Here is a 13,323-nt window from a genome sequence, read left to right on the forward strand (position 1 = left end):
ACCTGGAATAGCGGGGACGAGCAATAAAAAAGTGTAACAAGAAAGCGCAACAATAACTCGCAATAAGAACGCGTTCTATGAATTAACTAGGAATTACAATAGTGCGGAGATTCACTACCTGGAATAGCGGGGACGACTAATAAGAAAGTGCAACAAGAAAGCGCAATAAGAACTCGTAACGAGAACGTGGTTATGAATTAACTAATAATTATAATAGTGTAGAGATTCACTATTTAGAATAGCGGGGACGAGCTATTAAAAAGTGCAATAAGAACTTGTAATAAAAACGCGTTTTATGAATTAATCAAGAATTATAATAGTGCAGAGATTCACTATCTGGAGTAACGGGGACGAGCAAAAAAAAAGGAACAAGAAAGCGCAACAAGAACGCCTTCTATAAATTAATCAACTTCTCTACACAACAGAATCACACACCAACCATGTCTTTCAACGGAAATCTCAGAGCGTTCCTGAGAAAGGGTATCAAGAAGAGCTGGATCAAGGCCCCGGATCCTCGTCCTGCCAACGAAGAGCCGGATGAGCTGCCCCTGTTCGTTCCTATCGACGACGATGATAACGCTAACAGCCGATTGACAACGGTTTTCGGTTCGCAACGACAGACTACGACTCTCGGCTCGAATGCTCTCTCGCATAATCACTCCCGGATCTCTTTCGTAACAAGGGAATCACCTCATCCGACGAACACCCAGCAAAACCCGGAGATCACCCGGCTCAGGAAAGAGGCTGAAGCCCTGGTAACGCAAGAGGTAGCAGCAACGACAAAAGCAGAGAAGATGGCCATTATCAAAGAGAGGGAAGCCTTGATATTGAACATCCGCCAATTAGAGAGAAGTGATCAAGAGGCCAAAGTCAACAAGTTGAAAGGTCTGTCAAATCTACCTATGTTCCCGGATCCCTACTGAATCTACTGCTAGATCCATACTACAAGCCGCTCCGCAGCCTGCCAGAGCCCGTGTCACCAGGAGAGAAGAAGAAACTTATGAAACAAGCTGATCTCATTGCCAAGGCAAGAACGACTCCTGTAGTACGTTCCGCATCTATTCTCCCATACCCTTCGGACCTTCCTAACATAGATCAGAAACCCCAAAAACGACGCCGAGAAGATAATTCAGACGACGATCTTGACGGTGAAGAGCGTTTCCACCTAGGCATCAAGAAACCCAGGAAAGTGGCAAAAGCAACAGGACACTGGCAATCCACGATCCATTCCTACATGCCAGAATCATTGGTCGATACAGAGACTTTCAATACGATCAACAATTTGACGCCGGAGCAGAGGATGGTGGATAGGAGAGATCTGATTGGGTATTGCAAGGACTTGGCGGAGATAGATAGGATTGATAGGAGGATGCAGAGGAGGCTTGGGTGGAGGAAGTAGGGAGGATAGAGCATAGAGAGTTATTGAGCTTTGAGTTGCCGTGATATTTGGATGGATTTATAGATGCGTCGGATTTATCGACACCTATGCGGAGGTTTTGCGTTGAGCTTTTAGTTGCGGTAATATATGCGTGAATTTATGCAGCATCCGTTGGGTTTTCTAAATTGATCGAGATCTTGAGGAGTGAATTTCAAGTCCGCTATTTCTACTTGCTGCAGTATCATTCAGCGAGCGCTCGATTTCAAGCAGCCTATATATATCTTTCTGCACTAGTTCTTCCGCAATCGTATATACATAGGATTCTCGTGTATCGCCAACACATGTCCCAACTCACTTATCGTAAGACCGTGCTGTCCTTAGATATCTCCATGCTACTAGTGCGTCCAGAAACTGAACTCTGGTATATTGAAGATCGTGATTTTCCAAGAAAATATAGTTAAAACTAAGCAACTCTCTCCTGTAGACTTCTTGCAATAAAAGCAAATGAAACGTGTGAAATCCAGAAGACTGATCATCTAGCTCCCGCGAGCTTGAGTGAATTTCAAGAGGACGAAAATAGCAAACTGCGCAGACAACAAGCCCAAAGTGCAACAACACAGCAACAAGACAGCAACAACGACAAAACAACGACAAAAAATGAGATCGACCTCAACAACAATAATGATAATGACAACAATAGCTCTCTAGCAATAGTACTCACTCAAAAGGTAAGAGACACCTCACCGGCAACCTGTTGGTTACATGCCTAGGAATCACCGAGCGGCTTTGCCAGCCGTGGAAGGTAGGATGGATATCAGAAGCGTATACATACTTTAGGAGCACGAATGATGATCTAGTATATGCACAGACGTGAATATTGACTTTCTTTTTTGGTCCCGTGAGACTTTGCTTGTGACATGGTTGTTTGTGCAAAGCGAGCATTGTGTCTTCATTGCACAACACGCGATTTGCGCGATTTGCGCTGTCTGCGAATTTTGCGTATCATCATGCCCTTACAAAATCAACTCAAGAAGAAGTATCTCCCCAAGCCCGCGGACGTTGGCAGAGGATTTACCGACGCCCTAATGCAAGGAAAGAAGCCCCCAGACTTCCACCTCGCTATAGCTCTTTAAAGTGGCGAGCCGTCTTTGAAGAAATACCCCTTTCAACCACAGCCGATCTCGTGACCGTTTAAGACCCAGTATAACACCTAAGCCCATCTCCCTTCAGAATTACACCACGGCAGTCCCACGATGGTATAGTTAATCCTGCAAATCAAAATCTTGAACACCTAGGCCAATCCGTGTAGCAGTCTAGCCACGACAACTGCGTGCCCTTTGTGAAATAGGATGCGCTGATCATTCCTGTATATATTGTGTGATCTACTCAGATCGAATATTACATGAGCACCAGTATTGTCTAAAAGCTTAACAACATTCGCCCCGATCATGCTGCGCGCATATCTGACTCCTGCTGTCGTTATTCGAGCCGGCCACAATGCCTAACTCTTCTTCCACCATAACTCCCACGGTATAGCTTTACTGAACGACAAAGTTCGCCAAGCCGATTACGAGCTTGCAGCACTTGGTGCTGAGAAGCTCATGAGGAGTCTGATCCGAAGGGCAAGGAACAAGCACTCAAGTTCACCGACGAGGAGATTGAGACCCGGCAGAAGAAGATTGAGGTCCTACAAAAGAAGAGACCAGCTCAGCAACAGGCTAGCGGTCTTTAAATCTCGTAGGTTTGGGGAAAAAGTCTGCAAGACTCTACACATGACACGCGATGTGGGGTAGTTTGCTTTGCTCGTAGCATGTGCTACTGATTTTTCATAGCAGCTGCTGCTTTTACAAGATGGGTGTCAATCAACACAGCATTGTGTGAGCTTAGCCGTTAATGAAGCAACTACAACACTACAAAAATAAATCTAGACAGTACAATGATTTTCATGTGACAGGTCTCTTGAATTTGGAGCCATGGGCCGTACAATCCAATCCTACTTAAGACTCTGTCTTCTTTGGTGGCCGGTCTCTTGCTGAGAGCTCCTGGCTTGACTTGCACCGGGTATATATTTCGCTCCTGTCTTGTGTAATTTTCAACACAGACTTCATAACATAGACATAGACTCATAGTCTTGAAATTTTCCTCACTTACTAACCATCCTCTGTACTTTCTGGAGCAGTACTTGACTTTCTTTCCCCAGCTTCCTCTGCCCATTCTTCCCTCCTGTCCGTGCTTTCGCCATAGCTTTTCGAAATTTCTCCCGCTCTTCAACCTTCTCTTTCTTCTCCCTTTCTCTGCGCTCAAACTCTAGTCTCCTAGCTTCTGCTTCTGCTTTCTTCTGCTCTGCAAAGGCCTGCTCTTTCTCGAAATACGCAGGTTTATTGTTGCGATTGCGGGATTGCTGCGGTCGAGACAATGGTTGTCGAAGTGGAGGGGGTAGAGTAGGTTCGGGCGCATCAAGCATAGCTTGTCTTTCTGGATGTAGTTCTTGCGATGCGGGTTCGGGTGTTGGTGCAGCCTCTGCTGCAAATGCGGGTGCTGATTCGAGTGCTGGTTCGCGGGCTTTGAGTTTTGCATAGGATTTCTTGAGTTTGGCTTTATGGATGAGATCCTTCTTGATTTTGATTACTATAAAGAGTTGTCTGTTAGTCTTGTTATTGCTGGTAAAGGTCCTCTGCGTGAATCTCTCTTGCCTTTTCTTTTGTATGTACCATCCGGCAGGTTGGCAGGTCCAACCGTGAAGCCGGTTCGCTGCTTCTTCGGCTTTGGAGATGTGCCATCATCGTCAATAGGTCTCTTGGGTGCCATTTTGCTATTTATTGCGGTATGCGGGGTTGTGCTATCGCAATGTAGTGTCAAGAAATGAAGTAGTACTTTTTGCGGGCGACCTAGTTGCCAACATTGTACGGTACAGGGTCCTCTAGCCGTTTGTAGCCTGGCGGTGCGGTCTAACGGTAGTGGACTCGCACCCGGTGTCGGCGGCCGCGGATAAGGCGATTACAGGCGATTACACACCTGTTGAGTGACGCTGCAATTGGAACAACCTGCAGAACCACCTTGCTTTGAGAATAGCAAATCCCTCACCGACACGCCCTGGGAAAAACCTGCAACAAATATTTTCTCCTGCACGATTTTCTTTGGGTTCGACTGCATGAAGTGAGGACCAATCACTTTGTTAAGTCGAACTCTGAGTGAGTCTTCTTGCTGCACGAGCCAGTGGTGGTGTGCTTTCCTCTCCACCTTCTTTGTTTCCCCAGCCTTCCCGATAAAAGGCCAATTCCTTCACTATGAGTAGATGATGAGAGAGGGAGCCATTTTCGAAGCTCCAAAATGCCAATATTCCAGGATGATTTGGGCGGTGGCCAAGATACGCCGCCCACTAAGCCACCCTCACGACGTTCGACCTCGCCGGTAGATGGGAACTTATTGACCAGGAAGCTCTCCGAAGACAGCATAAGGACAGATCTGTGTGAAGGACCTCTCCGAGAAAGTTTGGAAGAAGAGTCAAACATGCCGACTATAGATGTGGAATCTAGGCCTAGGACACCTGGGTTTGGGACCTCTGATCGTGTTGAACTCATAGAGAGACTGAAGCGTGGAGAAAGTCCGACATGGCTACCAAACCGGAATGTAAGTAGTGAGAAACTTTGAGACATGATGTTTCTCTGAGCGTTACTAACTAGAAGTAGCTGGAATCACTACTCCATGATTACGAGCAGACTCCTCGCAAACCTTCGTCCAATGGCTCGCATTCCTCGCCATTACTACCTCCGGCTGAGATATCTGAGAAACCAAGATCTGCTGGGAACCAAGAAGACAGACATCAAGCTGGTCTGCAGATTGAGCGACCACGATCAGCTCTACACAGTGGGGATTTCACAGAAGCTCGGGAAACCGCCTCTGAACGAGATTTGCTCCAACCAAACTCCACGCCTTACAGAGATGAACAGGCGGCTTGGATTGCTACCTCCCCTCCACGGCACTTCACTCCTTACCAACTCGATCCACGATTTCCACCTGCAGATTCGATTGAGAGGGCTAGATCTCGAGCACCATCCTTATCCTCATCATACTCATCGAGCTTCATTCTGAAGCCCCCGACTAGTCCGTTGGTGCAGTCGGAAAGCAATGAAGAGCTAGACCTGTCCTCGCAGGTGAACCCTATTGATATCACATCGAGTTTCCCAAAAAATCCCAGGCGACATACGTTGCAGGCACCTCATTCAATTCATTCAACGCCTTCGGGACCATCTTCACCATTTAATAGCAAGCCTTTACCTCATCTACGACGAGACAATACTTATCCTTATCAAGCTCACCAACCTCGCCGTTCCCTCACATTGAACCCAATGACACTACCAACCTCCTCTCCACAAACTCCAGCATTTTTACATTCGAGGAGACCGAGTATAGACAGTTCTCCGCTTCATGCCTCAATGGTCGGCTCTTATGAAGAGAGCATTCTACGGGGACGCATGTCAACCACACCATCTAAGCCTTTAGACTTTGTGGCCCAGATTGGCGTTCTAGGTCACGGCAAGTGCAAGGCAAGTCTTCGCTGTCCTGCTCATGTCACATTACCATTCCCGGCCGTATTCTACAGCTATGAGTCTACAGTCCATGGACGTTCTGGAAAGTCAGAAGACGGGCCTAGCCCTTATGTTGGCCAGGTAGACTTGGAAAATGGACTTCCAAATTCAGACGAAGCACGAGACAAAAAGAAGCGAAGTGCGAACTTGGGACGAATCCGGACAGATGACCTCGACATGGTTGATGGCCCAAACACGAATCAGCTCACAGAAAGAGAGATTCGCAGAGCGGAAAAGCAAAAGCGGAGATCAACATCACCTCGAGCTCCACCCGGAGGCAGTTACAGAATCCCGGAAAAGGGTCAAATACAAATCATTATCAAGAATCCAAACAAAACGGCTGTCAAGCTCTTCCTCGTCCCGTATAACCTAGAAGGCATGGAGCCCGGCACAAAAACTTTCATTCGTCAACGGAGTTATTCGGCAGGCCCTATCATCGACTCTGCACTATCCTCAACACAACAAGTACCTGCGACGAATCCTTTGGACCGACCTACGCTACGCTATCTTGTACATTTGCACATATGTTCTCCTTCTCGCGGTCGTTTCTACTTGTACAAAAGCATTAGAGTTGTTTTCGCAAATCGTGTACCTGATGGAAAGGAAAAACTCCGAAACGAAATTTCTTTACCTGAACCGCGATTCAGTATATATAAACCAGGTCGAGATTCTAGTCTCGGTCTCACTTTAGGCATGGGCGCAGGAGCGAGTCTTGCTGCCGAGAAAGCGTTTCGAAGACGAAGCTCTGGCTTTGGTCTTGGCCCTTCAAATCGGAACTTCGATTCTATGGATGGTATCACCCAGGCTCTAGAAAGAGGGTTCGGAGGCGGCTCATCGTCGACACATGGCCGTGACTTCAGCACAACGCCTGTTCAACCGATCCCATTCAGCTTGTACCGCAAGCCTGTTCGAGGTGAATATGAGAGTGATCATGCATCCGTCCAGGAGCCATCAATGCCATCAGCTGAAAACATTGATATACATCCCTCTCAAGACTCTGGGTCTTCAATGTCTTGGAATAGCACTAGTACGGGCATCGGCGCTTATGACAAGCTCACTAAAGGAGAAAGGGGTTATGGTGGCAATTCTTTTGCCAATTCCCCAGATGGCAAGCAAGTAGCTGAAGGATTGTTGGCGCAGAGGCTTCGAGATCTAGGAGTTGGGATACTAAACCCACAGGATCAATCAGATGGCATTTGAATTCGTGACTGGAGTAAATTTGGGTTTGGATAATACCCGGCATGGAGCATAGGACGATTTTCGAATATTTTGGAGCTAGGTTGGATATAGTTTACTCTTCAGATGGCATATTGGGAAAGGCCCATTGGCGTATTTTGATTATTTCTTACGCTGATCTTTGTATCCTAGTCTACAACAACACTACATTTATATTTTCTGTCTTCGAGACTAGTGTCAAGCTTTTTGGGGTCCTGATCAGTGCGTCGCTACCATGCAGTTTCAAGACCAACACCCGACATCCTAGTGTTGCTCTTCCTCATGAAACAGAACTCGCCACACTATGCGCTCCCGACACTCACAAACAACTCCCAAACAAGCTTGGCGACAAAGCGATTGGTCTACCAAAGATCAGATGAGAACACTCTTCTCACACGATACATCTGACATTGGTTAAACCGTAGCAAGTGCTTTCGTGTATCTGTGGCCCTTTCGTGGCTTAGATGTTTTGTCCATGCTCTAATCTGGACATATTACAACTGTCACTTTCCGATTGCGTTGCTTGGCATCCATCATGAGTATGCTCTGTTCGTCTTAAGGTTCTTCTTCTTCTTGTAGCGATCAGCTATTTCTACAGAGGCTGGTACTCAACATGCATCGTCTTCTTGTCTTATTCCATTTAATATCTTTTGTTTCTGCAGGTATTCTTGATGATATAGGATCGTCCCTGGGGTCGTTGTTAGGGAATAACACGGCCAGTGTGCTGGGCACTTTTCTCGGTGATCATGGGACGGTTATCTTTCAGAATGGGTTGTTGAAGAACACGACGGCTTGTCCGGCCATGAGTGTCATCTTTGCTAGGGGGACTGCGGAGCCTGGTGAGTTTCTTCAGCTATCACTGAATTTACTCTCTTTGGGGATAAAAGCATGGAAGAGAAACGAGACTAACGGAATGAAGGTAATGTCGGCATCTTAACAGGACCGCCCTTCTTCGCAGCAATAGCAGAATACATGAACGGCACCAACCAGCTCGCTATCCAAGGCGTAGACTACCCGGCCGATGTCCCGGGTTTCCTAGCCGGCGGATCAACGCAAGGTGCCAATACCATGTACATATCCCTCCTCCACCTCATCCATAACAACCAACTAACAACCTCCCAGGGCAAAACTAGTAAACAAAACCCTCGCTTCCTGTCCCAACACCCAACTCCTCCTCTCAGGCTATTCCCAAGGTGCCCAAGTCGTGCACCTCGCAACCGCGTCTCTCCCCTCCAATACGACGTCAAAAATATCCTCCGTAGTTCTGTTCGGGGACCCAAAGAACGGGACGGCGGTCAGTGGCGTGGATGCGAGCAAGGTGATGACGTTCTGCAATCCGGGAGATGATATCTGTCAGGGTGGGGATCTGATTACTTTGAGCCACTTGAATTATAGTCTTGATGCGGGGAGTGCGGCTATGTTTGCGTTGGGGACGTCGGGGGCGAAGTTGGGGATTACGAGTCAGAGGTTGAGGCCTGCTGCTGGTGGATTGGGAGGGTGAGATTGCAGACAAGAATACCAGTATGAACGATACGGAGGATACTTGGACGGAGTTTAGCATCAACGATTTGTTATTATGAGAAGATCATGCAAATTTTTGTATCAAGCCAGTCTCCCCTCCAAAAGTACAATCCCAGCAAGCTTACAGCAAGGCCAAGCTACCAAAACTCCATGCAGGAAGCCCCGTACCAAACTCCAACCTAACAAGTGAAAGGCAAGATACAACAGAGCCTGAACATTGGGATCTCCGTGCTCTGGACAAGCGTACAAACTGGCCATTGGAAATTATCGATATTCCACTGCTGGCCGATGGGATGTCCAGCATACTAGCTGGTTGGTGGTGCAAAATAGAATTTCTGCATGTCTAGTTCGATGGTTCATGGGAGCTCGGAGTCGAGACTCACATGAACTATATTACTGGTCAGTGACAAAGTTTGGGATATGGGAATAGTAACTTACTTCCAAGGGAGACCACCTTTTCACCGCCATCGATCTCATTGCATACGGGGTCGTAGACTGCCAAAGTAGTTAGCACTTGACCAAACAGCAGAATTATTGGAAAATCGCTTGGAGCCGAATTCCTTTTGAGGATCAACTTACTATCAATAGTAGGTTTTTCCCACGGATGCTGAGTAACACGGATCTCACACTCATTCGCATTCTTGGTGGGAATACAAGAGAGACGTCCGTCTGGATCAGTGGCTGCTTGACGAGCAGCAACGTAAGCATCTCTATGCTTGTTGACGAGTACAGATTTCCTATCTTCATCGGTTGGGAGTGCGAAGATGGTAAGGGGTGCCAGGATTAGAGTGTGAAGGATGATCTGAATGAGATTCATCTTGGCGGGTGATGATGGGTGCTCAATCTTGTACAATACAATAGCTGGGGATAGTCTTTTGGAGAGGTCGGAAGGGGAAGAGATATCCCAAGTGGCCCGAAAACCGGAAGTTGCTTAAGATTGAGTGCTGCTCGTAGGAATGGGGTATTGTAATCGAAACTGGAAGGAGAGAGTACAAAATGACGGCGTCGCTTACCGGCACTCCTGTTCGGGAAGGGACTATGATTGTGTTGCTCGGAACAAGATATGGATAAGTAGAAGCGATGATCGAAACGGCAGGATAACTATGCAGAAGGAAGGCACGGATGGACAAGAATTGAGGTGTTTATGAAGATAATAGACTTCAACCTCTCTGGGGGTGACTGTAACAATTCAAATCAGCCCATACTTCTTAGAGTCATCTCGACTCCGAGTGTCTGAGATGGTTTCACCCGTAAGAAATAAGAAAACGAGGGCCGGTCTACTTAGATAGAAGAGGGTTTGGTTACTGTAGAGGATGAGAACAGAAATACCAAAGCTCATTAATAACTCCAACAAGCCAACATAAAAGTAGATAAATGAGGAACTTCCCTTTCAATGCATCCCAGGTGATGTGTGTCCTGGCCAATAGTCAAGTCGTAGGTTCACCGATGAGACTGAAAGGAAGGATCTGTAGATGTATGACTTTTACGATAATCTATCCTTGCATCGCCATCTATAAACCTGGTTACGCATCAAAGAAGAAGCACAAGCAAGTCTTTCCCTTCCAATCAAGTGTGAACAGGCAGGCGCTGCGTAGCCAGATGATCTGAAAGAAGGAAAAATAAAAGCACCGGCCGCACTCCCAAATGCAAGTCATCCACCCCACCCGTCATGAGATCATTAATGCATCAACGTCTTTACTTGGCTTCCTCGACCTCATCGGGTTTGGTACCTTCGGCATCAGTCATTTCCTCGTCCTTGCTCTGAGTAGCCTCTTGTGCAAGAGCTGCTTCACGAGCTGCCTTGGCCATCTCTGCCTTCTTCGCAGCTTCGGCCTCGGCCTCTGCTTGAGCTGCAGCACGCTCTGCCTCTACCTTGTCAAAGTAGCGTTGAACGATGGGACCAGCTACAGCACGGATCTCGTCCATCTTGGCGATGTAGACAGCTTTGGTAGCATCCTCACCCTCGTCGTAGAGCCACTCCTATTCTTATATTAGCAAAATTCCTAGTAATGATAAGTCAAAGCTTACCTCGCTAGCCTCAAGCTTAGCCTTCAGCTTTGTCTTCTCGTCCTCGCTGGCGAAATCGGAGTACTGGTCGTCAATCTTATTTCTCATTTCATAGATATAAGTTTCAAGCTCGTTCTTCTTCTCTTCGGTGTCGGCAACAAGCTTGTCTTCCATGATCATAGAAGCTTCTTGCTCGGCAGCTGAAGCCTTGGTAGCCTCCTCGAGAGAAGAGGTACCTGATACAATCGGAAGATCACCCTTTCGGACTTGCTTCTTGACTTTTCGGGTCTTGGGCTTCTCGTCGGTGTCCATCGCCTTTGGAGGTGTTAGTGACTGTTGTCCCAATCGGGGACGCTTGACAGCACGCTCGTCCTCGCAAGAAGCATGAACATGTAGGGGGTCAGGAGGCTCAAAACTCACATCAGCATCCTTCTTTTCGCCATCTTCCTTCTTCTCCTCTGGGATTGGCTCCTCAACCTCCATATCCTCAACATAGTAACCTTGCTCCACATTCAAGATTCCGTGCAAGTTCAGACGTGCCTTGAGCTTGCAGATCATGAAGTCGTTTGATGAATCGGCCTTCACATTCTTGACAGCAAATCGTCCAATCCACGCGTTGGTCTTGCCTGGAAGCATTTCTGGCTTGGCGTACTTTGCCTCGAGGTTGAATGGCTCCTTGCGGTAGAATGTGAGAATCTTGGTTGATGGCATGACATTACCTTTGTTGAAGACAGTCAGGCTGGTATCTTCATCTGGAATGTCAGGTGATTTCTCCCAGGTAAATTCGATCGGGTAGTTGACAATATCGTGAATGGCGAAATCACGGACTCGGAAGACGGGTGAGAGAATGGCACAGCTGAAAGCACATCCTCGAGCAATAGCCTCATCCTGGTTAAGTGTGAAGGAGAGGGTCTTGCCGAAGAATTTCTGGATGCGGTCCTTGAGAGCTGGAACACGCGTGCATCCTCCTACCAACTCAATGATGTCGATATCCTCAACCTTCAACTTAGCCTCAAGTAAAGCTTGCTCTAGTGGGATGTGAGCACGCTTAAGGAGGGGCTCAACGAGCTCCTCAAGACCCTCACGTGTCATCATAGTAGCCACATCGACATCGTTCATCAAGGATTCGATGTTGAGAGGAGCCTGTTGGTTGGCGGACAGGATCTTCTTCAACTTTTCGGCTCCGGCATGAACACGAACCAAAGCCTTGGGGTTGGACTTGATATCGAGCTTGTACTTCTCCTTGAATTCGGCAGCAAAATGGTCGACCAAGGCCTTGTCAAAGTCTCGTCCACCAAAATGACGGTCATATGCGGTTGACTTGACGGTCAATTCACCTTTCCTGAACTCAACAATCGAGCATGTGTAGTTGCTGTGTCCGATGTCGATGAATGCGACACGTCTGGGCTTCTCTTCAGCCGTTGGGAGATCCGTCTTTGTAATGCCGTAGCCAAGGGCAGCTGCAGTGGTATCGTTCATGAGGCGGAGGAGCTTGAGACCAGAGATCTCTGCAGCGTCCATGAGAGCTCTTCGCTGAGCATCGGTAAACCATGCTGGCACACTCATAACCAAATCTGACACTGGAAGCTTTAACTCAGCAGAGGCTGTTTGCTTGATTTTGCTCAGGAACATGGAAACCAGCTGGGTTGCAGTGTATCTTTCCTTCTTGCCCATATATGTAACCTCCGCACCGACCTGGCCATTGATATCGACGAGCGGCGCAGAGACGAAGTCCTGCTCGATTTGCACATCTGGATCGTTAAGTGCCCGGCCTGCTAATCGCTTTAGGGATCCGACGGTATTCTTCAGATTGGAGATTTCTTGGGTCTTCGCAGGCTCTCCGAGGTATCTCGACTTGGGGCCGAAGCCTACTAAAGACCTGAAACGCAGTTAGACATTGAATGGAGGGGATGAGAGATTCGGTTTGACTTACGGTGTGGCTCGATTGCTAAACAACACACATTCGAGATTAGCACACTCTGCACATTGAATTCGGTGGAATTACAAACCTGACTTCATTGACGATGACATCGACGCCACGGTTCCGCGCAACGGCAATAACTGTATTGAGTGTCCCGAAATCTACACCGACAACTGGAGGCAGCAGAGTTAGCAATCCATCAAAGGCTGCGGGACTGGGATGATCAACATACCACTCATTTTCGCGATTACTGTTCTGCACCGTACAATGTAAGCGCTGAAATATCCTTCTGGAAAGAAGAAAATAAACGTTGCGATCAGAAACGATTTGGAGAGTGGGTAGCAAGGCTGGGTGGTTGCGGTGTTGATTTCTTGTGTTTTTTTGGGAGTTTGGAGGGGCGGGTTAAGAAATTTCGTTTATTGGACCTGCTTTTCGTCGACGGCTTTCTTGAACCTTCCTAGTCTTTCGATCTCACTCCACGCCAAAGGATTCCCGAGAAAGTGGATTTAAGGGGATTCTGGCCTGGAATATTGACTTTTCCATATCAAATATTGGGGCTTTCGTCATTTTCTGACACGTGGCGCTGTGTGCAAAATGGAAAGCGCAGCTCCCAACTCGATCACGTGAAGATAGAAGGAGTGGGTGCTGGTTGGCGGGGCAGAGATAGGGCTTGGCTTCACCGATTTATGCTC

At 47.5% G+C, this 13,323-nt stretch overlaps 6 protein-coding genes across 6 annotated transcripts; 3 read left to right on the plus strand and 3 right to left on the minus strand.

Annotated features, from left to right (window-relative positions):
- Positions 1-440: 440 nt before the first annotated feature.
- On the plus strand, positions 441-1,410 carry LY89DRAFT_723516 (uncharacterized protein; the record flags this gene model as incomplete). Its single annotated transcript, XM_018218826.1, has 3 exons — positions 441-885; positions 936-1,045; positions 1,100-1,410. 3 exons carry the CDS (start codon positions 441-443, stop codon positions 1,397-1,399), a joined length of 855 nt encoding a protein of 284 aa, XP_018064612.1. The 3' UTR covers positions 1,400-1,410.
- Positions 1,411-3,405: 1,995 nt separating this feature from the next.
- Positions 3,406-4,186, minus strand: LY89DRAFT_710633 (uncharacterized protein; the record flags this gene model as incomplete). The annotated part of the gene is made up of 2 exons (XM_018217845.1): positions 3,406-4,006; positions 4,072-4,186. 2 exons carry the CDS (start codon positions 4,184-4,186, stop codon positions 3,522-3,524), a joined length of 600 nt encoding a protein of 199 aa, XP_018064613.1. The 3' UTR covers positions 3,406-3,521.
- Positions 4,187-4,708: 522 nt separating this feature from the next.
- Positions 4,709-7,167, plus strand: LY89DRAFT_700787 (uncharacterized protein; the record flags this gene model as incomplete). The annotated part of the gene is made up of 2 exons (XM_018217146.1): positions 4,709-5,008; positions 5,068-7,167. 2 exons carry the CDS (start codon positions 4,709-4,711, stop codon positions 7,165-7,167), a joined length of 2,400 nt encoding a protein of 799 aa, XP_018064614.1.
- Positions 7,168-7,481: 314 nt separating this feature from the next.
- On the plus strand, positions 7,482-8,893 carry LY89DRAFT_255565 (cutinase-domain-containing protein). Its single transcript, XM_018206233.1, has 3 exons — positions 7,482-8,021; positions 8,102-8,252; positions 8,305-8,893. The coding sequence occupies exons 1-3, from the start codon at positions 7,796-7,798 to the stop codon at positions 8,681-8,683; spliced, it is 756 nt and encodes a 251-aa protein (XP_018064615.1). The 5' UTR covers positions 7,482-7,795; the 3' UTR covers positions 8,684-8,893.
- Positions 8,894-9,103: 210 nt separating this feature from the next.
- On the minus strand, positions 9,104-9,520 carry LY89DRAFT_675119 (uncharacterized protein; the record flags this gene model as incomplete). Its single annotated transcript, XM_018213483.1, has 2 exons — positions 9,104-9,198; positions 9,283-9,520. 2 exons carry the CDS (start codon positions 9,518-9,520, stop codon positions 9,104-9,106), a joined length of 333 nt encoding a protein of 110 aa, XP_018064616.1.
- An 834-nt stretch (positions 9,521-10,354) lies between these two features.
- LY89DRAFT_255504 (putative heat shock protein Hsp88) lies at positions 10,355-13,179 on the minus strand. Its single transcript, XM_018206232.1, has 5 exons — positions 12,864-13,179; positions 12,720-12,804; positions 12,644-12,658; positions 10,732-12,589; positions 10,355-10,683 (listed from the first exon to the last, which is right to left on the minus strand). The coding sequence occupies exons 1-5, from the start codon at positions 12,868-12,870 to the stop codon at positions 10,399-10,401; spliced, it is 2,250 nt and encodes a 749-aa protein (XP_018064617.1). The 5' UTR covers positions 12,871-13,179; the 3' UTR covers positions 10,355-10,398.
- Between the last annotated feature and the right edge of the window lie 144 nt (positions 13,180-13,323).

This window comes from Mollisia scopiformis (genome assembly GCF_001500285.1).
Source record: "Mollisia scopiformis unplaced genomic scaffold LY89scaffold_26, whole genome shotgun sequence".
Classification (NCBI taxonomy): domain Eukaryota; kingdom Fungi; phylum Ascomycota; class Leotiomycetes; order Helotiales; family Mollisiaceae; genus Mollisia; species Mollisia scopiformis.

Coding starts and splice junctions, on each gene's coding strand:
- LY89DRAFT_255565 (XM_018206233.1), top strand. CDS start 7,796: ATGCATCGTCTTCTTGTCTTATTCCATTTAATATCTTTTGTTTCTGCA. Junction 8,022..8,101: donor TAGGGGGACTGCGGAGCCTG/GTGAGTTTCTTC, acceptor AACGGAATGAAG/GTAATGTCGGCATCTTAACA. Junction 8,253..8,304: donor ACGCAAGGTGCCAATACCAT/GTACATATCCCT, acceptor ACAACCTCCCAG/GGCAAAACTAGTAAACAAAA.
- LY89DRAFT_255504 (XM_018206232.1), bottom strand. Junction 10,684..10,731: donor CTAAGCTTGAGGCTAGCGAG/GTAAGCTTTGAC, acceptor ATATAAGAATAG/GAGTGGCTCTACGACGAGGG.